Raw genomic sequence first — 23,499 nt, 5'->3', positions numbered from 1 at the left:
AAGTGGTTTTTATTGGGTTTCCAAATTTCTTTAGTACATGTTTCTAGTAATGCCTTGCTTTAAAATATTTCATCTGGATGTTGTGAAACTTGCAGGCCAGTGTCATAACCTCCATTTATTTGAGGTTAACTGATTGTTTTACTCCTGTTAATTGTATCTGGGTCATGTCAACCCAAAATAAAAACAACATTTTTGCAAAGAAAATGAACCTTTTATTTCCAAACAGTCATCTTTGTAAAGTGTCCTAACAGGTTGATTTCAATGTCCATCCAATCATTAGTTGACTGGACTACTCTTAAAATGATTTTGTAAACTGAAGAATCCTTGTAATTTCTATGTAATATTTACATATTCATATTTATTATGGTGACCATCAGATGCAGCTTTTCACATTAAATAGTTTTAATATCTTGTTCACTTAGAAACGGCCATTAAATGGTAATTCAGGCTATTACGCAATCTAACAAACTATATTATAATTATACTTGATCTGCAATATAACAAATTAGAAAAAATCACATGCCTGCAGTGAGTCTTTACAAGCCAGTTTATTTGATACATGGTGAGTGGTTGTCCTCAAGTCTTCAGAGGTAAAACACAAACGAGAGGAACTTCCTAGAGCAAAACCACACCTTGGCAAGTCTTGTTTTCATTTGTATCAAAGTGTAGCATGATGGATGTGGTACTTAAGAAGCATTTAATCACATATTGGCTATACTGTCAGTATATTTGATTATTTAAATCAAAGACTTTCTTGTACAAAAATACGTTATTAAAAGCAAACATCAGCTAAAATTAAATCAGATCGATGCAATGATGCTTGCATGGTTTGTAATCGTTTTACAACTTTCTCCTGCTAGACGATAACACATTTTAAAAACTCGCTGCTTAACCATAACGATGCATTGCAGAAATTAAGAATAGTTGCACCTCCGTCATTTGAACCATGTTCAACAATATTTCTGTGGGTTAACCATAGACTGTATAAAACAAGGGGTTAACACGTGATTAACTTTACCTTATGCGAAATCTGCGTGGAAATATTTTGCCCGTGAATAAATCCACGAACGCGTAGATTCCTCTCAGGATTTTGCCCGCGAAAATTCGCTGAACGGTAAATGTTACGCACCTCTTGTGCAAGTTAATTGATTCGAGGAGGCAATTATAGTTAATTTACACGAAACAACAGAAAGCCGTTCAATTTCATCACTTTACATTTTGTAGGCTACTCCAATTTTATGCAGTTCATTCAGTCAGCAGCTTTCTCCACAACGCTGCTGAAACGAACATGGTAGACATGTAAAAATGTAAATTATTATGTTTTACTTAATTGAGGTACATGTTTATGATTGAGAAACATAACTTAGCAAAAAAGATCACAATCATTCTATGACAACATAGCTTCTCTTTTCCTCAGAAGTTTGGATATTTGTGTCTCAAAGCCTGTTCAAACCCTTGTTCTTCAGGGCAGATGGCACGACATCACCTCCGTCAGTTCATGCACCAATGCCAGGCAAAAATAGAGAGCGCTGCATCATAAAACACTGACAACAGTACCGTTTGCACGAGGCTCTGCCATCACGTGGTAGATTAAAGACCAGACTAGAGCAGCATTTGAGAGAACAGTCCCACCCATTACTTTCAAATTACATGTTTACATCAGATGCTGGTGTTTTAAACATATTTTTATTGCAAACCAGAGGGTTACTGGGTTTCTTTCTGCCCCAATAGAAGAGGATTGTAATTAGCTGGGAGCAGAGGAGCCGACGTTTTGACGCCAGGGAGCTGCGGCGCTTGGCATGTATCCCTCAGAGAGTTGATGGAGTCATGCGCTCACAAAATGGCTCAGCGTCGAGTCCACAAGCAGCAGAGCCAAAGCTTAAAACGACTCCCCGTTGAGTTTCCCCTTGTATTTGCCGGTGGTTCTTTGAACGTCAAGGCAAAGCAATCACTACAAAAAGAAGTAAAGACCTGCCCTTGTGAAGCTGAGAGTCTGTCCCACCATGTTTTAAGTGTCTAATCTTGTTTTTATTTTTTATTCTCCAAACCTGCTTAAAGTCTCATTTAGATTGTGCAGGTGCTCCATAATGCATCACTGTTCATGGTGAGGACCAGAAAATCCATTTGTATTTGTATATATTCACGACAAGGGACACGTCCCGTCCCAGATCCTCAGGGAAAGCGCATCTATTCTAAGGGTCTTGGTACAAGGGATCGGAAACCAAAACGGCCCTTTCTTTTCCACGTGGATTTGCGTTATAATGAGGCCTCGGCCTGGCGTCTACACTTCGAAACGCTACTCTATTGGACGGGGAAGGACAAAAGGGTCAGGTCTTCAGAGGAACGAGCCGTTAATCGACGAACTTGTGCATGTCCCCGTAGAGCCAGCGCTGGGGCGGGAGCGCAGCGTCGTTCAGGTGCCCGCATTCGTCGTTGCACTTGCAGGACTGCACGAACATGACGGCCCTCTCGAAGCGCTCGCCGTCGGGACAGGCGAAGAGCACGGGGGCCGTTCGGGTGCGGCGGGGGGAGCAGCATCTCCCGTCCAGACACATCCCGCAGTAGTTGGGCCGATAGAGGCGCGTGCTGCGACAGCCGGCGTAGCGTAGACGCAGAGGCTCGGGAGACTTCTGGGTACGGGAACACTTCCTCCCCTTCTGTTGGACAAACACAAGGCAGGTTACACTCATATCTGCACTGGAAAGCAAGTGTGCAGTGATGACTTCAATGGGCTTCATGAGGAACCATCAGTTTAGCAGCGTGCACCATGTTTTTGAAACACTAAGGGCCTGTCCCAATACCCACACTTGTGGTCATTGCACTTGACCACTTCTCTACTTAAATTATGTATTTGCAGAATACCGTGGCCGTGAAGACAGCAAGAGTTTTAAGACTTTTGTTTACTCAATGGGACTAGCTTAAAGGATTAGTTTACTTCAGATCAATGAACATTTCCTGATAATTTACTCACGCCCACGTCATCCAAGATGTTCATGTCTTTCTTTCTTCAGTCGAAAAGAAATTAAGGTTTTTGAGGAAAACATTCCAGGATGGTCGATGGTTTGGCTAGATAAGACTTTTATTCCTCGGCTGGGATCGTGTAGAGCCTTTGAAGCTGCACTGAAACTGCAATTTGGACCTTCAAACCGTTGGACCGCATTGAAGTCACTATATGGAGAAAAATCCTGGAATGTTTTCCTCAAAAACCTTCATTTCTTTTCGACTGAAAAAAGAAATACATGAACATGATGGATGACGTGGGAGTGAGTAAATTATCAGGAAATTTGAATTCTGAAGTGAACTAACCCTTTAAGCACCTCACTTCAGCGTGTGTCTGTGGTGATTCATTTACAAACATTTGACAAAATTCATATAATCTCTGCAGTCTCTGCACCAATATGTAACATCTAATTAATTTAACTTACACTGGAAAGTTTTCCTAGACATGACGTAAAATCAGTGTACGCAAGTTCCTGAACGAAAGAATGACCCAGAAAGCAACATAGTGTCTGCCCAGATCCGGCCCAGATGTGGGCCGTGTGGAATCCACGTGAACCAGATGTGGGCCGGATCTAGGCCGACTCTATATTGCTGTCTGGTGAATAACGGGATACACTTAGGCCCTGTTTACACTAGTGCCTTTTCATTTTAAAATGCATAATTTTTGCTGCAGTTACACCTGGCGTCTACACTACTCCGCGTTTTTTGACCCTCGAAAACAGAGACTTTAGGAAATGCTTTAGTTTGAAAACTCCAGGGTTGCGTTTCAGTGTAAACGGACCAAAACGGATACTTTTGAAAACGAAGGCGTGGGTGCCCACATTTCGCTACCAGAACACAACAATAACAGACCAGCCTCGACGACCATGTAAACAATAACATGGAGACAGAACTGCAAGCTTTGCTGAGAAAAATACACTTGTGTAAACAGGGCCTTAGCCTCAAATACTGCTCTGAAGCGCTAATAGAGATAGGTCGGATGTATTATGAGTTAAGCGTACAGCGCTTTGTCATTTTTCAGACCTGGGACAGTCCTGCGCACGTGAAAAAGCATCCAGTGCAGAAAGACAAAATACACTTTCGTAGATTAAAACAAGTACTAATTTCTTATGCAGTGTTGCTTCTCTTGTCAGTTTATTTACTTTAGGGCTAAAGTACTGCTAATGTGACTATTGTTGTATTTTGCTTGCTTCTAATACCGGATTCCTAATCATTTTCAAAGACAAGTAAGGCTTTTAAAACAATCGTGGAGAAACATTTTGCTTACACACTGCGAAACGTTGCGCAACATTTGCATTGTGAGACTGTGCTAGTTACGAATACTATAACTAGAAAAAGAAGTACTCAAGACAGTAAACAACTATTGGGCTTCCTTTTCTACTTTAAGCTGATGTTTATGATTTTGGCAAGAAAGAGCCAAAGGCCAAATAATGATTGCATGGTTTAAATTTATGGATTTAATTTAATTAATGTTTTTAGCTGGTTGGTACAAGTTTGGTGCTGCTGTAGGTGATGGACCAAAATACACGGCAAAAAAAATATTTTCTTTATCAGTATTGTTCTCTTGTGTTCCAGTACAAATATCTGAACATTCTTACACCAAGATACATTTACTTGAGATATTAAGTCTTGTTTTCTGAAAAATTTATACAAATTTAGTTCATTCTTAAAACAAGAAAAAAGTGGCAATAGGGTCAGAAAAACTAAAATATATTTTTCTAATCCTATTGGTAGATATTTTTCTTGCAAACTTTAAGTGCAAAGTCACTAAACTGATTTTTTTCTTTCCTTTTTTCAGAAAACGGTGTAATTTTGCTTCTCAAGTACTTGTATCTTAATGCAAGACTTTTGAGATATTTGTATTGGAAAACAAGACAAAATACTTGTTTTGCCGTTTAATTGTTGTCCAGAAGCTGATTTTCTCTTTTTGCGAAGCAATGAAGATTTCTCAAGCTCTTCATGCAGAGATATACTGGTCTGTTTAGCGGGAACGTGTGGTAAATGTGCAGATGCTTTCTGAGATCTTTACCTTTATAGGCACAGCCACAGAACTACAGGGACGAATGTTGCAGAGTCTGGTTTCCTTCAGCAGTTTGCACTGAGCGTTCTCATTGGTGACCCGAGACGAGACGCCCATCCCACAGCTGCGGGAACAAGGTGTCCAGCTTGTCGTCTGAGCGACACATTGCCGTCCCGCTTGCTTCCACGCTAGTGAAAGAGAGAGAGAGAGTAAGTTAGTACACAGGCACCATTCACCCAACAGGGAACACTGACGCACAGAGAAAGTGATTACGGAGCATGTGTGGGACTGGTTCACAAGGATCTACTGGGAAAGAAGCGGAGGGCTGCTAAACACAAACACTCACACAGAAGTGCATGCAGAAGAAACCGCCACAGCTCACATTGGGACTGATTGTTAATTGAACCGAAACCCACACAGGACACATTCTTGCACTCTGCAATACTCTTAAAGGGATAGTTCACTTTGAAATAAAATTTTGGTATGTTTTAGCTTACCTCAAGGGCATCCAAGATGTAGGTGTCTTTTTTTCCGCAGTAGTTTCAATTTTGATATTTTTAGGTCAAACCGTTCTTGTCTGAACGCGGGCGGGTATAGATATATACACTAGAAGTCGCCTTGGCTACTGCAGAAACCGTAGCCAATGCGACATCTAGTGTATATATCTATACCCGCCCGCGCTCTCAGATCATTTGGACGTGGCTGTGTACAAGAGGTAAAAACGATATAAATACTGTTCGTTTTCTCACACAAACCGCTCGTTTCGTGTCTTAGGCCATCAATGTGTACTTACGATGGGGAATTGTTTAATTTGGACGATGGGGAATTGTTTTAATTTGGACTCTGTGTATGTTCTTTCAGGTGGTGACCATAGACCTGCATTATATGACTGACAGACAAGAACGGTTTGACCTAAAAATATCAAAATTGAAACTACTGCGGAAAAAAAGACACCTACATCTTGGATGCCCTTGAGGTAAGCTAAAACATACCAAAATTTAATTTCAAAGTGAACTATCCCTTTAATTGTTGGTTTATGTAAACATGCTAATCAGACGTCAATGACGGCAGCAATACATCTCACATTCTGAGCCAGGGTTATTATATTAAAATAAATAAAACATATATGTAAAAAAAAAAAAAAAAAAACTTTGTTCATTTTTCATTAAGATTAAATTGATGTATTAAAATAACACCAATAATAATAAAATAAATAATAAAATAAAACTAAAACTGAAATAAAAATATGAAAAACTATAGACAGTTAAAAAAAAAACAATGACTGATAAAAATGACAAAAACACATAATAAAATTACTAAAACATTAAATAAAATTAAAATGGAAAATGCTAAAATAAATATTTAAAACAATTATAACAGTACCTCAATTATACTAGAATAAAACAATACTAGAATTGGTAAACATTTTAACCAATAGTTATCACCATTCTTGATTAACCACAGTTCATTAAGAAATTTTTCTGAAATGTTTAAATATGCACTAATTAATTTTGCATTAATTTGCAAAAAAAAATCCAGAAGATTAATCTGAACATTGGATGAAGCCAGATTCAACTTTCTTGTTTTATTTGTTAACTTTAGTGTTAAAGGTTTTTACAGAAGGGATTTTGGATATCTCTTTTTATCACTTCATAAATCAGAAAATACTGTCAACGGACAGAAGAAAATACATTTTCATCATGTTTTAGGAATAAAATGTTGTATAAAATCAGATGAATGATATATGAAGAAACCCCTCAGTAAAAGCCTTCAGAATATAGACAGGAATAAAACTGTAAAGTTTGGTCTGTGTAAGTGATGCTGAAGTGATGGAAAAAACTCACAAACTTTAAAGATATGTACAGTAGTTGAAATCTACTGACACAAATAGATAAAGTGAGGGAAAATAAACACTTGAATGCGTTTTCTTTTCACCAGTCTGAGAGAAGTTATGGAAGCCAAATCACAAAACTGACCATGAAAACAAACAATGGTTTTACCAGTAATGTCTCGTCTTAACAGATTGGCCTCTTAAATATGCATGCATTTACATGCTGGTCCACACTGTGTTATGCTGGTTTGGTGCAAGTCTAGCATGATTATGACATGCAAATGGTTGACACTTGTTGACCAAGGAAACTAGTGCTAGTTACAAAACTTGGGGACACAGACCAGAACAGCGCCCTCACCTGGCAGGTGTTTTCGACTGCGTGGTTTGTCCCACTTGTGCTCCACCTCTGTGAGCTCGTTGCTCAGGGGGTCTTTGGGCTTGTAGGGGTACGGCTTTGGCCGGGGCTTCTTGAAGGCGTGCAGGTCAGGGAACAGGTATGGGGGCGGCCGTGGGCGCCTGAACACGGGCGGCAGGACAGAGGACTCGCCGTGACAGTCCACACTGAGGCAGCACTGGCCCGGGACTTTGACCAGTCGAGGTGCGGGACAGGACGGCGACGCCAGGGGAATATCTGTGGGGCAAAGGGGCACGCAGCCCACCGCCCCGTCGATACAGGTGCACTGGTGTTTGCAGCCTGCGTGGAAGTTCTCTCCGTTCTGATACATCCGGCCGTTATATTCACAAGAGCGACCTTCCAGTTTAGCTGAAAGACGGGAAAGGAAAGTAGGGAACTGAAAATGACAATTACATTCAATCTCTCCAAAACAAGAAGTATTGTTAGTTCTAATGTAACTAATGTTAAAGGGGTCATCGGACGCCCATTTTCCACAAGGTGGTATGATTCTTTAGGGTCTTCATGTAAAGTTTGTAACATACTTTGGTTAAAATTCCTCAATGGTTGTGTAAAACAACACACTTTTTACCTCCTCAAAAACAGCTCTGTTCACAGCGACCCGTTTCGGTGCATGTCTCTTTAAATGATAATGAGCAACTGCTCACCCCACCCCTCTCTTCCATTGGGGTGTCGACACAAGACACGTAAAGTGATGCCTTGGTGCACAGTATACAAATGGCTGAGGGCAGAAATATGCAAATGGACGTAAATATGCTAATACGGGACAGTCCGTCAGTGGTCGCGGAGCATGAGCATTATAACATCATATTGCTCAGAAAATCCAAACGGCTTGATTATTGAGAGCGTTTAGGCTTTTTGAGGGTTAAAAAAAAAGGAGTGAATGGATTTTTTTTCATTGTATGGTGGTTGTGTCCACACACTGCAAAGACACATTTATATGCAAACACCACATAAAAGTGAATTTTGCATCCGATGACCCCTTTAACAAATTACACCTTATTATAAAGTCCTACCATTATTAGTACACTGCAAAAATGAATGTGTTACTTTTTGTCTTGTTTGTTGTTCGAGTACAAATATGTAAACTTTCTTAAACAGATACATTTAGTTGTGATGCAAAATGACATAAAATATTAAGGACCAGATTTACTAAACAGAGACAATTAGCGTGAGAGAGCGACCCCATAAAAGTGCCGATGGGAGTGGAAAGTTCAGCGCCTGATCTACTCAAATTGAAGAACACAGATGCAACCGGATCATTTCCATAATGACCAACACAATCTACCAAAATTAGCGTCTGGTTTAAGACATGCTTTTTTGGGGACTGTAAATAATGCCAAAAATACTAGTAAATTGACTAGCACAAACCTTAGTAAATCAGCTTGCATGATTCATTTAAATACTCTCCTCCCATAAATTTTGCATCTGAAATGGTAATGCCCACAAATGCATAATATGCAATAAGGTCAGATTGTGTCCACATCTTTTCAGCGCTTGTTTTTCACTGCGTGGCTAAAGAAGGTTTGCGTTGGAGCAAGCTGTTGGTAAATCTGGCCCTTAAATTGATATTTTGCTTTAAACAAGAAAACATATCTACCAATGGAGACGGAAGAATGATAAAATGGAATATGTTGCCCTAAAGTTCGCATAACCAAGGAACAAGAAACATTAAAAATACTCGACATTTTGAACATTCAGAGAATATTTGTTGTCGTTGTTGTTGTTTTTTGCATAACTTAATGGGAACATAAGCAAAACATTCTTAGGGCATATTTGTGTTAGCTTGAGTTTTGTGCGTTGTTTTCCAGTAAAAATATCTTAAGCTCGGGACACAACAAACCGATGCTAAAGAACTAGCGCTGATGAAAGCCGACTGTGTTGTCGCCTCGCGTCGGGGTAAAAAGCTGCACTTGAACACACCGAGAGAACTACAGCCGACTGTCAGCTAGCATACGCATTCTGCGCCTGCGTGTGAATGAGACAACTGTCTATTTCGGCAGATATATTCATCTATATTTGTCATTCAAAAAGGGAAACCGACACTGCAGGCTGCAGATACACAAACCGTAAACAAAGCAGCGCGTGCTTGCCGTTTTGAATATCCTGCTAAAAAAATGTTTTATTCCACTCCACTCATGTTAATATTAAAATATTCGCCAAGGAACACTCAGGTAAGATGACTTAATATTAGAACAGCCTTCTATCTGTACCGTTTTGACTTCTTTGCTCGCTGTTTTGCTATTATTGTCATGCAGTGACTCGTTCACTAAGCTGAACAGCCAATCAGAGTTCTCTCTCTCAGCCGACCGTGCGAAACACACTGAGAAAACTTAGTCGGCTGATGCACAAAAACTGCCCGATGGCCGACCGTCGGCTTGGTGTGTCCCGGGCTTATCTAAACATCCTTTAGATCAACTGCCATTTGTTTTGACCTCCTACAGAGGGTTCAAGCTTGAATGATTTGAGTTATTATCCTGAAAGAAGATGACCTGCACAGAGTGACAGTAAGGGGTTAAACAGAGATTGACACTCTATCCTCTGCTTTTATGAGAGAGGCTCTATGTTTAGGGCCGAGTGGAATTTTGACTTGTTTACAATGTTGTCGAGCGTCAGATGGTCTTTGGGTGTGTTGAAACGCCCCCTTAAACCCCCCTTTAGTCCAACCCAAATACCTGCCTTAATATAGCAACTACCCCAGCGCACAAAATATCCTCTGTATGTGAGGAAATGAATGTGCATGTCTTAATAAAGATAAAACCCCAAGCAGAGGGCGGCCAGACTACACCAGTCCTCTGTGAAATTATTCAAAAATTTGTCTTTAAATTAATCATTCATGGTAATTATTGAAAGGTTTGGACATTACATGAATGCATCCAAACCTTTGAATAAATGTAAACATTTTCAATAAATATATTCAAGAATAATACATTTGATTAACATACAATTAGAATAGAGTGTTTTAATTTAAATGAATTTTCAGTAAATAAATATAAGTTATACATTATAGAAATTGACATTAATTGGTAGTAGCATTGTATTGTGATATATGTGCCTATGAAATTGCATATAAATACATTTTATTTACAATATTTAAATCTATAAAATGTATCAATTTTAAACAAAATCTATATTAAAAAAATCATACATTTAACACATTGAAATTATTTTGCTTTACTAATATATATATATATATTAAAATGAAAATGTATTTAAATGTCTAAAATTTAACCAGTTTATATTAGCATATATCGTGAGTTTATATTAGCATATATCGTGATTTTTTACACGTATAAAATGTATGATTTTTAAACAAATCCCCAGAAATCAAATATTTGTGTGTGTGTTGTATTGTTGACTCACCCCGGCAGATTCCGTGGAGACTGGCCACATCGTTGCCATAGTTACAGTGCAAGCCCTTGTGATGGTCGCAGGGTCTGTGGTCGTGGCAGTCGTCGTTCAGCTGAGCGGCACAGACCGTACAGCATCCGCAGGCGTCGGGCACCGCGCTCACACCCGGCGGGCACACGACACGCTCACCCGGACACCGGCACACCTTAGGACACCTCGCACAAACCTGCACACACACACACACACACACAGGGGGTTCAGAATGAGCTCGGTGCAACTGAATGTTGCAACCACATAAAACCTCTGCATACATCTAATGGTTCTTCTTATAACTTCACTTAATAAAAAAAAATACATTAATATAATTGTGGTTAATCAGGTTCGGCGAAAATGAATTGCCACATAAAACTCTGCATACGTCTAATGGTCGATTCTTATAACTTTACTCTTTTTTTTTTTAAATACATGAATATAATTGTGGTTAATCTGAATTAAATGCATCAGGATTGCTGACAGCTGGAAATGAAATCGCCTCTCGTAAAGTTAAGATGCCCGTTCATTTAAATGTAGAAAATTAGCGTACGTCACAATGTATGATAATGCACATTTTTATACATTTAAATGAATTTGCATAAGCAAATGCTGTAATATAAAATTAAATGCGTTTTATGAAAATCTAATGAAAATGTATTTAAATTAGTGCTGTCAAATCGATTAATCGCATCTAACATAAAAGTTTGTATATATATATATACAAACTTTTATGTTAGATGCGATTAATCGATTCGACAGCACTAATTTAAATGCATCATTTATTTGTATTAGCATATATTGTGTACATATATCGCCTCTCATATATTGAAGATGAATCGGGGTCAAAGGAGTGTTTCCCTGTCTGTCTGTTATTTTAAATATAGCTATAAAATGTTTGAGTTCTTAAAAAAATGCATTAGTGTATATGTCACAATATAGGATATTGCAAATTGACTTAACTTTGATAAAAATATACCTTATTAAATTAAATACATTTTCTTTATATATAAACATTATTTAAATATATGATTTATATTTTACATTTAACTTAATTTTCATTAGCATATTTAAAATGTATGATTTTTATATATTAAAGTATTTTAGTAAAAATGTTTTTATTAATTTGCATTAACATAATATTGATATGAAAACACCAAACCAATATATAATTTTAAATAAATTTTCATTAGCATTTTTAAAGTGATTTTATACATTTAAATATACCAATGAAAGTTCATTTAAATGTATAATTAATTTGCATTAGCATACACTGAGATATGGCCGGCTGCTAGAAATTCGATCGGCTCTCATAAAGTCAAGGTGAATCGGGTTCAAAGGAGTGTTTCCCTGTCCGGGATCCACGTCATTCCAAAGGGTTTTTCCATTGAAGCCAATTTCCATTGGATCACTTCCTAAAGCGCTGCACCTGTTTCCCCGGCATCCCGATGGCTCTGTGAAATACCCAGCCAAGTCCTCGGAGAACGCCCGGCATCTTAAAACCGGAGGAGACGAGCTCTTGAGTCACTCGAGACCCATATGTGGATCTGAGATCAAAGCATAAGTCGGGGCCGGTTCTGGAGCCGGGGTCAATGGAGCGGGATGTGGGGCTGGGTTGTTGTGCCTGGGTTATTTTGAGCCTGTGCTGGTCTATTTCTGATCCACAGGAGCCATGAGGATGGAATGAGTCTCTCAGTGCAGATCTGAGTCTCATTAACAGGGCCAGAACTTCTGAGCGGCTCCTGGCTGTCATCGTGCTGATTTTCTGGTTTTATCTGTGACTGTGTGTTGTAATGATATAGAATTTGAATGTGATTTTATGATTATTTTGCTTTGGTCCATGTACAGCACTGTGGTCAGCTGTTGTTGTATTAATATGTGCTTTATAAATAAATTGAACATTGAACATTGTGCTGCTTTCATACTCCATAAAGTCTGTAGAGATTACAGACAGATCATAGGCAACAGCTCCAGCCTCAAACGCACACGACTAGACTAATCCAAGTCCAAATGTTTTCTAGTTATGATGGATCAGACTGTGTCTTCACTTAAACTGAATTGATTTTGCACTAAAATGGGCTAAAGACATAAAGAAATGACAAGGGAACTAAAAATAGATATCAATCTATATATTGGTAGTAAATTACATTATAAATATGATTAATCTTATTATGCAGTATTGTGTGAATTTTATATATATAAAATATATATTATTATTATACCTGCATTTGAACAATATTGTGTGAATAAATAAATATATATATTTGTGCTGTTAAATCGATGAATCGCATCAAACATAAAAGTTTTTATTTATATATATGTAAATTATATATATATATATATATATATATATATATATATATATATATATATATATATATATGTGTGTGTGTGTGTGTGTGTGTGTGTGTGTGTGTGTGTGTGTGTGTGTGTGTGTGTACACATACATAAGCAAACATATGTGGGTGCATGTACGTGTACACACACACACACACACACAAACACATAATATATAAACAAAAACTTTTGTTAAATGCAATTAATCGATATATGATCATGCAAAATGATAAAGTTTTATAAAAAAAAATACAATTTATTATTATCACACACACGCGCATATATAGCCTATATATATATATATATATATATAATCTTTTTTTTACTTTTTTTTTTATTTATGAAACGAACTGTTGCGGAACACATTGTTTACATGAAACTCATGTGACTTACCGACGTGCAGATGATCAGTCCAAACACCAACAGACACATTAAATCCCTCATCTTCATAATAAACCATTCAATGTCCACGGACGATGTAGTGAAACTGTAATAAAATAAAACAGGTCAACTCTCACAGACGAGCGTTATTAATCCAGACAGGCGCGTTTATTCCAGCACGAGACAGTGAGTCGAGCACAGAAGTTTCTAACACTTGTTTCCACACTGCTGTGAGTCTTTATACGGCTGTGCTGTGATATCATCGCAGTCCCGCCCTCTCGGCCAATCAGAACGCGGCTGTGCGGATACGTTTATAAATGGGCGTGGCTTAGCCATCCGGGCAGATTGTAGGCGTGGCCAGCGATGAATGCAGTCATTCATAAAAAGGACTCCATTCCAGAGAAGAGCCGCTGTCTGCTGTTTATTGACTTAAGTTTTAATAAAAATATTATGGATGCTTTAAAGTCTCTTTCACACGCACAGCTCTGTCCGCTGTGTGCTTTGTGCAAGGCAAGATAAATATACTCAGCTGTGTGATGTTTGCAGCATTAATAGAGCAGATTTCCTGCATGAGAAGACTGATGGAGAGATGGATCAGATGAATTAAACAGAAGTCACAGCGAAGCCTGATTCATCACATTATCCTCACGTTCACTTCATTTTTCAATGTTTTTGTGAGTTTTATCAAATTTCAATTTGACTTTAAAAGTACTTGATTGATTGTGATTGTGTTTACATACAATATTGCCAAAGCAGTATGCACAAAACAAGTCTCGACAAGAAAAAAATATACAATAAAACAATAACAAAGAACAATAAACATTAAAATAAGTTGCTATAGTACATTTTAAATATATATATATATTTTATTTTTTTTCTTGTGTTGTCATGAGGACAATATTCCTTGCTGATGTTTTCAACAGATACTTGGACTAGAATTTATAAATAGACATTTGAATAGAAATAAACAATTATTCACTAGGGTGTATTTGAGATATTTCAGGTCAGGTGCTGTTTTGAGTCGTTTCCTCAGGAGTGGAAAAGCTCAGCATGTCCAACACGCTGCACATGGAGAGAGAGATGGATGGAGTGATGTGGAAAAAGGTGTGGGTGGAGGAATGTGAGGACCAGATCAAACAGACGGAGAGAGAGAGAGAGAGAGAGAGAGAGAGAGAGAGAGAGAGAGAGAGAGAGAGAGAGAGATGGAGGGCAGAGGTTGAGCGTAAGAACCGGAGGGAAAGACTGAGCAAAGGTACAAACACAGAGCAACAGAAAGAAGGACATTCAGACTTTTGAAGGTCATTAATGGGAAAGAAAGTGTATGAAATGTTTCCATACACAGGTATTCATCACATAACACATCAAATACACTTAGTTAGAACCAACAAATATTTTACTATCTGATGTCATTATTGATACTTATGCAAAAGATACTTAATGTGTAAAGACATATTTGGTAACACTTTACAATAAGGTTCATTAGTTAACCACGTTAGTTAACAGGAACTAAGAATGAACCTTCAGCATTTATTAATCTTATTAATCAAATTTTTCTTAAATGACATGAGAAATCTAATTTGTCTTGATCTTTTGACATAAAAGGTCTTCATTAAAACATCCTGCAAGTTTCATAGCTTAAGACGTCCTCCTCATTATAAACAAAGCATTTATTTAATCAAACTCCAAAAACAGCTTGTTTTGATACTGTGGGATCTGTGATGTCACACTGGCAAATACATTTGCATATGCCCGCCTCCAGAGCAAGACATCGACCAATAGTTATACATCATCACACCATAGGCCCCACCCACTGCCGTTCAGTCGCTTAACGGCTGACATTTGCCTATGAGGATTATATGTTGGTTCGAGCATTTTACTTTGTAAGCGAGGCACAGTGTAATGCAGAGTTAAAACACTGATCTGAAGAGTATGAAATTAAATATCCACATCACATCACAACTCAAGAATGCTATGAAACCAAATATTATTATTAAAATGAAGAGGGTTTATTATGGAGGATGTGTAACACACTGCTGGACAGAGAGAGAGAGAGAGAGAGAGAGAGAGAGAGAGAGAGAGAGAGAGAGAGAGAGAGAGAGAGAGAGAGGGGGGAATTTTAGTCTCTGAGGTTATTTTTAACCCAGAACAGGAACTGCTGTGTTGACTCCCTAAACACACACACTCACACACCTGACAGTGCCGGAAACACCCTAATACACACATACACAGTTTCTGCAGAGACAGTCACATGACCTGCGAGGGTCTGATGATTATTATTGTAACTCCCTTCAGGGGTCAATGCCAAATACGAAGATCCGAGAAGATGAAGAGGAAAACATTTAGAAAATTATGTTATTAGACACTTAATCTTTATGCTCTGTGCTTCTATATGGTTTAAAACATTTAAGTAGGCTACATTTTCAGTTTAAAGTTTAATTTTAAGACTGTAACCACCTTCTATTATAGTTTTATTATGCTACAAACATATTTTTCTTGAATGTATCAGTGCAAACATCTGAATCATTATTTATAAAACTGTTTTAATCTAAAAAGTATTTTAGTGATTTTTTTTTAATCATAAATTTCATGCCAGGCTGGATGTCAAATAATATAATCTGATATTTTTAAGAGATTTGCAGATGAATAAGAAACAATGTTCACATAGAAATTGCTAAGAAAGTCTTCAATAGGCCACTATTTCCTTGTAAAACATAGGCTACTCCAATAATCTTTATTTACAACATAATTTTTTACAACTTTATTTACATAGGCCTATATATTTATGGTGTAGTATAGCAATTAGTGCTGACAGGATAATTTAATTGCTAATGGCTGATTTCCATATCGCTACAGTTCAAAGGTCATGTTGATAGCGCTGTCTTTAACGGTTTACAGGTAAAACCTTCCATCTTAAAACAGTCACACCCTCAGAAGTGACCGATCGCTCGCTCACTGCATCTATTTATCCCGTCACACACACACTCTGCGGCTGATGGTGTCACAGAGAACCGCCTTGTTCCCGTCTTTCCACCGGTAGCCCGCAAAAATCCCAGAAATCCCTGTTATTTCCGCACCTGTGTTTGTTTGGTAGGCGCGTGCGCGCGTCAGAGAGCCGCGTAAACACAAGAAACGCCTCAGAACTGAAGCCGTGTGTGTGTTCGGCGGACAGACCTCAGCTCTGTTAACACACACACACTCACCGAGAGATGGAGGAGAACATCACTGCGCCATCTGCTCAGAGATCCTGCACACTGCACACACGCTCAGGTTTGAGAGAGTAATCTGACATGCCCAAAATAATAATAATTTGGAGTCGAAATTCAGCAAGTATGACGATTTTCACGTTGTGAACTTTGCACATGCCTTGACCAATCAGCTTAGATGCTTGACTCAATACTTAAAAGAACTAGTGCTCATGTAAATTTATCAAATTGAAATTTTGTATCTGTGGGAAAAATGGTGGGCCTATTTTTTTTCTGTCCCAGCTACACTCCTCACAGCCCCTTTCTCCTCACCCCACATCCAGTAAAGAATGAAGGCCCTGGAGTGGCCCAGATCTGGATTAAAGACAAGGGCCATACATGAGTCATAACTGGCCCGAGTCTCAGCCAATTACTGACCCATAACTGGGTCTGCACTGGGCCTGAATAGGTTTTAGTGTTGGTACCGATTCTCAGCCATAAGAAAACCAGAAAACCCAAAACAGAGCCACAACGGAATGAATGAATGAATGATAAATAAAAGCTACCTAACGAAACCTGTAAAATTAAACAATCCTAATTTAAATAAACTGCAAAAACTTTTGCAAACTATATATATATATATATATATATATATAAGCAGTTAATTTCTCATGCCAATACAACAGGACAATTTTCTGCAGTACGGTGATACTCTAAAAGATTGTTATGCAGAAAAGTTTTGACAGAATCATGTAGACTCACACAGACATCAAGAATCAGCTTATGAATCTCAACAATGGTGACAATAAAAAAAATAAAAAATAAAATAAAGTCATAAAAAAGCTTTGTTGATTGTCGCCACTGTTGAGATTCATATGATGATTCTTGATGTTCCACATTAGGAACAGATGATCACTGGATTGATCTGGATCACACTCCTCTCTCCAACAATTGATCCCCATGTTGGGAATCGTAATTATCACCAACACTCCTTCATTATGTGGAAAATTAAGAGAAATGGCTTTTTTAGCCATTTCTCCAATTTTTTTTTGCCAAAATTAAGAGGATTTATTTTTTAAGAATTCAGAATTAAAAGTTTTGTCCATCACTACTTATACTTTTTTGAAAGCCCTTATTCATCTTTATGTTCACTAATATAGCTTTCAAATTTAGGCTTACCATGGGATATAAAACGTATTGATGCCCTTTATTTTAAATGAGTCGTGACAGATCCCTCCAGTGAATCTCGGCAATTTAACACAACCACTTGTATATTCCCATGCATTCAAAATAACCTCTGACCTCTGTGGTACTATTGTGACCATTAAGCAGTGATAATTAAGCAGATTTTATTGGACAAATTTTCATATGAGGAAATACAAGAAGTGACATCATATTTGAAAATATAATTTTATGTTTTGCCCATGCTATGGCGTTAAACTTAATCATTTAATTTGAATCCTCACTTGCATCTGCCACTCTTGATTTGGAGGTAAAGAAAGAAAAGATAGTTTTAAAATTTCCCTTTGGCTTGTCCTGATGAAGCCCCACCAGTCTGAGAAGGAGATACAAAAGGTTAGTTAGTTCATGGTAATTTGATTCTCTTTCAGTGTTTCTTGATTTTAGCAGCAGAGAAATCGCCCCGCAAGCTTCCTTTAGCGTATAGCCAACTGTCACTGTTGTGTTCTGTTTAGTTTGTTTTCATTGGGTTTTCATTGGACTTGTCTGCCTGTCATGTCACGTCATCTTCACCGTCATTATTAGTTCAGTTGCATCACTTGTGTCTAGTTAATTATCATCTGCTCCACCTGTGTTTCTGCCATTAGTGTTAGTATTTAAGTTCCTTCAGTTCAGTCAGTCTTTGTCTGTTCTAAGTCTTAGTTTGTGTGTGTACATCCTGTTTGCCTGTACCTATTGGAATTATATTATATTATGTTATATTATGTTATATTATGTTATATTATATTATATTATATTATATTATATTATATTATATTATATTATATTATATTATATTATATTATATTATATTAATGTAAAAGTTTGCATTGGAGCCTTTTGCCTTCTCGTCTTCTTCTGCCTGAACCACACTGAGACACCAAAATCTGTGTCTAAGAACAGACTCATTTAGGCAGTGTTCCTAAGAGCTTTTAGAGGAAGTTCTGTGAAATCTCTAAATAACTGCAGGTACATTTTGGATAAATTGAGAATCACATTTTTTTTTTCTCCCCCAGTTAAAATGGAGAATCTGATTTTCCCACTGTTCTTACTAGACAACTAAATCAAATATTATTTATTAGAGGTTCTGACAAAATGTGAATTGCTGCAGGGTATTTAAAATATATATTTAATTATTTTATTTTTTATGATTCAATGACTCAAAGAAGAAGCAGTGAAGCAACAGCAGGTGATAGTAACTGTAAGTGGTTTTGTGATGCATTTAAATGATTACATGTTAATGTCATTGTTGTGTTACTGAATGAATCAGCATTTTGGAATGAATCTCTTGAATAATTCAATGAGTTTTTAAAAATGTTTTATTTAAGTTGTCGCCAACTGGTGTAATGTTGCAATTGATGCAGTCTTTGAAGTTTCAAGTTACTTTCAAAATGTGATTTAGTCTATTTTGATCGCTACCATAAAAGATTTTTGTTGTTTTCAGTTATATTACTGTATTCTCAACAATTCTCTACAGTATAAGCTGTTTGCAGTATGTTATTGTAGATTTTGCCGTTTTCACAGCATTATTACTGTATTCTTAAAGGAACACGCCAACGTTTTGGGACTTTAGCTTTTTCACCGTATCCCCCAGATTAGATAATTCCATACATACCCTTTTCATCTCCGTTCGTGCCGTAACTCTGTCTGATGCACCCACCGCTAGCCTAGCTTAACACAAAGACTGGAGGTAAATGGCTCCAGCTAGCATACTGCTCATGTGACCTTGTCATTTGTACACGCTGTGACTATACAGATCACAACATGTAAACAGGAAAATGTTGATGTTATTTTGTCACTTATTGGGAGCAGTATGCTAGCTGGAGCCATTTACCTCCAGTCTTTGTGCTAAGCTAGGCTAGCGGTGGGTGCATCAGACAGAGTTACGGCACGCACGGAGATGAAAAGGGTATGTATGGACTTATCTAATTCTGGGGGATATGGTGAATAAGCTAAAGTCCCAAAAAGTCAGCATTTACTAACTCAGACTTTAACTCAAGTTAGTAAATGCCCCATGTGTACCTGTAGAAGGTGGGATCATCATTACTCTTCCAGATCTTCTCCAGCAGTTGCACACTGGCAGCGATCGCCACATTTGCAGCTTTATGATGCAGTGAACCGTGACTGGAATCAATGGCATCCTTATTTATACCGTCCCAGCCTCTCCTAAATCCAGTTGTGAAGTCTAGAGTACCTCCATGGCTGCACTTACCTGTCAGAAAATAATAATATTCAGTATGATGATTTGATGTCCCAGACAGCAATATAGTGTCGGCCCAGATCTTGCTCACATCTGATACGTGTGGAATCCTTGTGTACCAGATGTGGGCCGGATCTGGGCCGACACTATGTTGATGTCTGGGGTATAAGTTGCTGTTGCTAGCTTATAATTGTTCCTGTTTGTAGCCTATCTGATGATTTTAACCCTATATATATATATATATATATAAAGTAATATAAATAAAGAATAAAGATTACCTTTTTTTTTGCTTGCTCCAAAGTATCCTGATGTCAGAATCTTATTTTCTATAATGTTATCCTTAATTTTTGCCCCAGTGTTTGTATCTTTAGTGCCAGTTTCACAGGTTTCAGTTTTAGCATCTGGAGGGAAGAAAAACTAATTATATTGTATTTTACATGTTGCATAGGCGCACAGCTGCACACGCTAGGCTAAATAAATTGTAGTTTTATAGATATAAATACTACACCTTACCCTGATCTAACAGAACACACACACACACACACACACACACACACACACACATGTACGCGTACCTGCAGGGTTGGGTATGTTCTCTTCTAAATTGATCAGGGCAGTGCAGGGTTCTGCGTACCCCATTTCAATCCAATTACTGTGGCTGTAGAAATCCTTTCATTACAACAGGTGTGAGTTAATAGATGTTCAAACTTTCATTTCATATGATCAATTTAATATAAATCTAACTTTTGAGGTGTAACTGAAATCTGTCAGTCATAATGATCTTATATTGATCACATCTTTGCATCTGACTCACCTGTAAAGTGTGCAGGATTTGACCAAGTGTCTTTTGTGCTTCTTCAAATTTCCCACTTTTCATAAAAGTTGTGATTGCGTCCAGTCCCTTAATTATGAGTAATTTACCGTCCCGAAATGTCTCGCTGTCAAAATGATGTTTTGAACTCAAAGGATGGTCAGTGTCTGTTTGTTGATTGTAATAGGAGATGATTTTTATGCCTGATTGAAAGTTACCAGCAAATGCGTCTTTTTTGCAAGACCTTGCCAGTGTCTCTGCAGTCAGTGGTTTTGGCTAAATAAAAACACACACAAAATGTCTCGTTAGTTGTCAGATGAATTTTAAATAACTGCACTACTTTGTTTGATGCACCTTTTTTAAAATACATCCATAATAATCATGGTCACAGTGTTTGGGGTATAGATTTTTTTATTAGATTTTTTTTAAGCTGTCTATCACTGGTTGTTTGTTGCAACCACAGAATGCTTGTACATTTTATACTTAACATTTGGTTGATTTTTAAAAAAAAATTCTCTTGGGATCAATCAAATTAACACTGCTCAGTCTTTATATAATCCACACTCAGAGTGTTATAAGTAACACTGAAGCAGTGTAAAGGTAATGAGATAATTAAGTGATTAATTGAGTGATGATGGAACATTATTGAAGACACCTGATGTTAACAAGCAGAATCACTGAAGGAGAAAAATCACAAATGTTAAGTCACCATTATGGTGATCCATGTTTGCTTTAGTTGGGCTCTCGACCCATACATTTTTAACTTCAGATTTAGTTTGGCTGCTGTAACTGAGTTATAACAGTCAGATGAACAAAGCGAAAAAGTGATATGATGATGTTGGTTGTGTTTTAACGTAATAATTTTTGACCTGAATCCCCGAACTCATTTAGATCCTAGAGTTAGGTGTACTTTATTGATTATAACAGCACTGGTCTTACATAGCATAATATTTTGTAGCATTTTTAATGTAATCGAATGGAGTTCTTAAAGCTGTTCTGAAACCAAAAGTTTTTTTTCATGTTTTTGTTTTTTTCATTTAGACACACAGACATCAAGAATCAGCCTGTGAATCTCAATAATAGTGACAATTATAAAGCATGTTGCAGTGCATTCTGGGTACCACCAATCAAAACTCATTAATGGCTCCCATCATGCATTACTGCATGAATAAATAATGAGGTTCATTTTCTTGTTAATTTCCTTTACTCTTACTATTTTATTTTATTTCTGCTGTTTTTATGCGACTTTTTAGTCGCTTGTTTTCTAATGTTCAGAATTGATCTGTTTATCTGAATATGCTGTTTATCACCATTGCTGAGAATTATACGCTGATTCTTGATGTATGTGTTTGCCTAAATAAAGATTTTTTTTGTATCAGAATATCTTAAGAAATCCTTTGGATTACATTGAAAATGCTATTATACTGTTCAAGGACAGTGCTGCTATAATCAATAAAGTAAATCTAACTCAGATATCAGGCTCTACATGAGTTCAGTGAGTCAGGACAAAAAAATTATTACATTGAAACATAACCAACACCTCCAAATCACATTTTCTCTTTGTTCATCTGGCAGTTATAACTCAGTTACAGCAGCCAAACTATATCAAAAGTGAAAAATATAAGGGTCAAGAGCCCAACTAAAGCAAACACTGATCACCATAATGATCACCATTCTTCTTCAGTGATTCTGCTTGTTAACATCAGGTGTCTTCAATAATGATCAATCATCACTCAATTAATCACTTAATTATCTCATTAACTTCAACACTGTTTCAGTGTTACTTATAACACTGAGTGAGTGTGGATTATATAAACACTGAGCAGTGTTAATTTAACACTGGGGATTTTGCTGTGTACATAAATATTAAAAGTGTGTTAGTAATGCAGTATATGTAATGAAATATATTAATGTAAATAATTGCAGCTCAAAACAGTGTATAATATATAAATTCTTCTCTCTCACACACAGATCATGTATATATTCATACCTTTTCAAAGCCTTCAGCGCTCTCGCAGACCTTTGCAGTAGCACGTAAAATGGCTATTAATGTGATATCTTGATGATTTTTTGAATTTGGTTTTTCCTTAATGTGAAAGGTGTGAACACCAATCAGAAGAGCCAGCAGGAGAAATGCGCTCCTCATTCTCAGATGATTATGAATATGAAGAACGACTCAAAGAGTTCTTGAAAGATCAGTTGCTCTCGATCAATCTACTATAAGCTTAAGCTAGTGTGCTGCAAAATATATACATCGTCATTTAAATTGATATTAAGAAAATTTGCATCATTACCTAAAGATATGAACATTTGTATAGATATCATATCTTGCTAAGAAGCCTATCTAGTATAGGCTACGTTACAAATACAACCCTTGAGGCGACCAAAGAAAAGAAAAACCACTGGTGCACTACGTTATTTGCATACAACTTAAAACATCCCTCACTTAGCCAACTTAAAACTTAAAGGGCAAGAATTCACAACATTGTCTTTATTTTAATGTCTAATACACAAGAAAATGAAGCATGAAATAAGGTTCCAATAGCGTTTTTTTCTTTTTTCTTTTTAATATTCAACCTTGGCATTGAACATTGAATTGGCTGCATTCTGTGCTCACTGTAAACCCATATAAGTTCTACTAACTCAAAAACATTATTGCCTCTATTTTTTTAAGTTTGCAAAATTAAATATCATCAGTAAGCAACTAGTTTTTTTTTTTTTTAATA

At 37.1% G+C, this 23,499-nt stretch overlaps 2 protein-coding genes across 2 annotated transcripts; both read right to left on the bottom strand.

Annotated features, from left to right (window-relative positions):
* Nucleotides 1-529: 529 nt before the first annotated feature.
* LOC309477814 (CCN family member 1) lies at nt 530-13,934 on the bottom strand. Its single transcript, XM_082141240.1, has 5 exons — nt 13,375-13,934; nt 10,627-10,840; nt 7,210-7,614; nt 5,030-5,208; nt 530-2,657 (listed from the first exon to the last, which is right to left on the bottom strand). The coding sequence occupies exons 1-5, from the start codon at nt 13,429-13,431 to the stop codon at nt 2,352-2,354; spliced, it is 1,161 nt and encodes a 386-aa protein (XP_081997366.1). The 5' UTR covers nt 13,432-13,934; the 3' UTR covers nt 530-2,351.
* A 3,939-nt stretch (nt 13,935-17,873) lies between these two features.
* On the bottom strand, nt 17,874-22,977 carry LOC309477873 (von Willebrand factor A domain-containing protein 7-like). The gene is made up of 6 exons (XM_082141354.1): nt 22,764-22,977; nt 20,777-21,049; nt 20,538-20,631; nt 20,241-20,363; nt 19,785-19,974; nt 17,874-18,099 (listed from the first exon to the last, which is right to left on the bottom strand). Exons 1-6 carry the CDS (start codon nt 22,917-22,919, stop codon nt 17,994-17,996), a joined length of 942 nt encoding a protein of 313 aa, XP_081997480.1. The 5' UTR covers nt 22,920-22,977; the 3' UTR covers nt 17,874-17,993.
* Between the last annotated feature and the right edge of the window lie 522 nt (nt 22,978-23,499).

Source organism: Leuciscus leuciscus (assembly GCF_965113295.1).
Source record: "Leuciscus leuciscus genome assembly, chromosome: 1".
Classification (NCBI taxonomy): Eukaryota; Metazoa; Chordata; class Actinopteri; order Cypriniformes; family Leuciscidae; genus Leuciscus; species Leuciscus leuciscus.
This window is presented reverse-complemented; position numbering and strand designations above follow the sequence as displayed.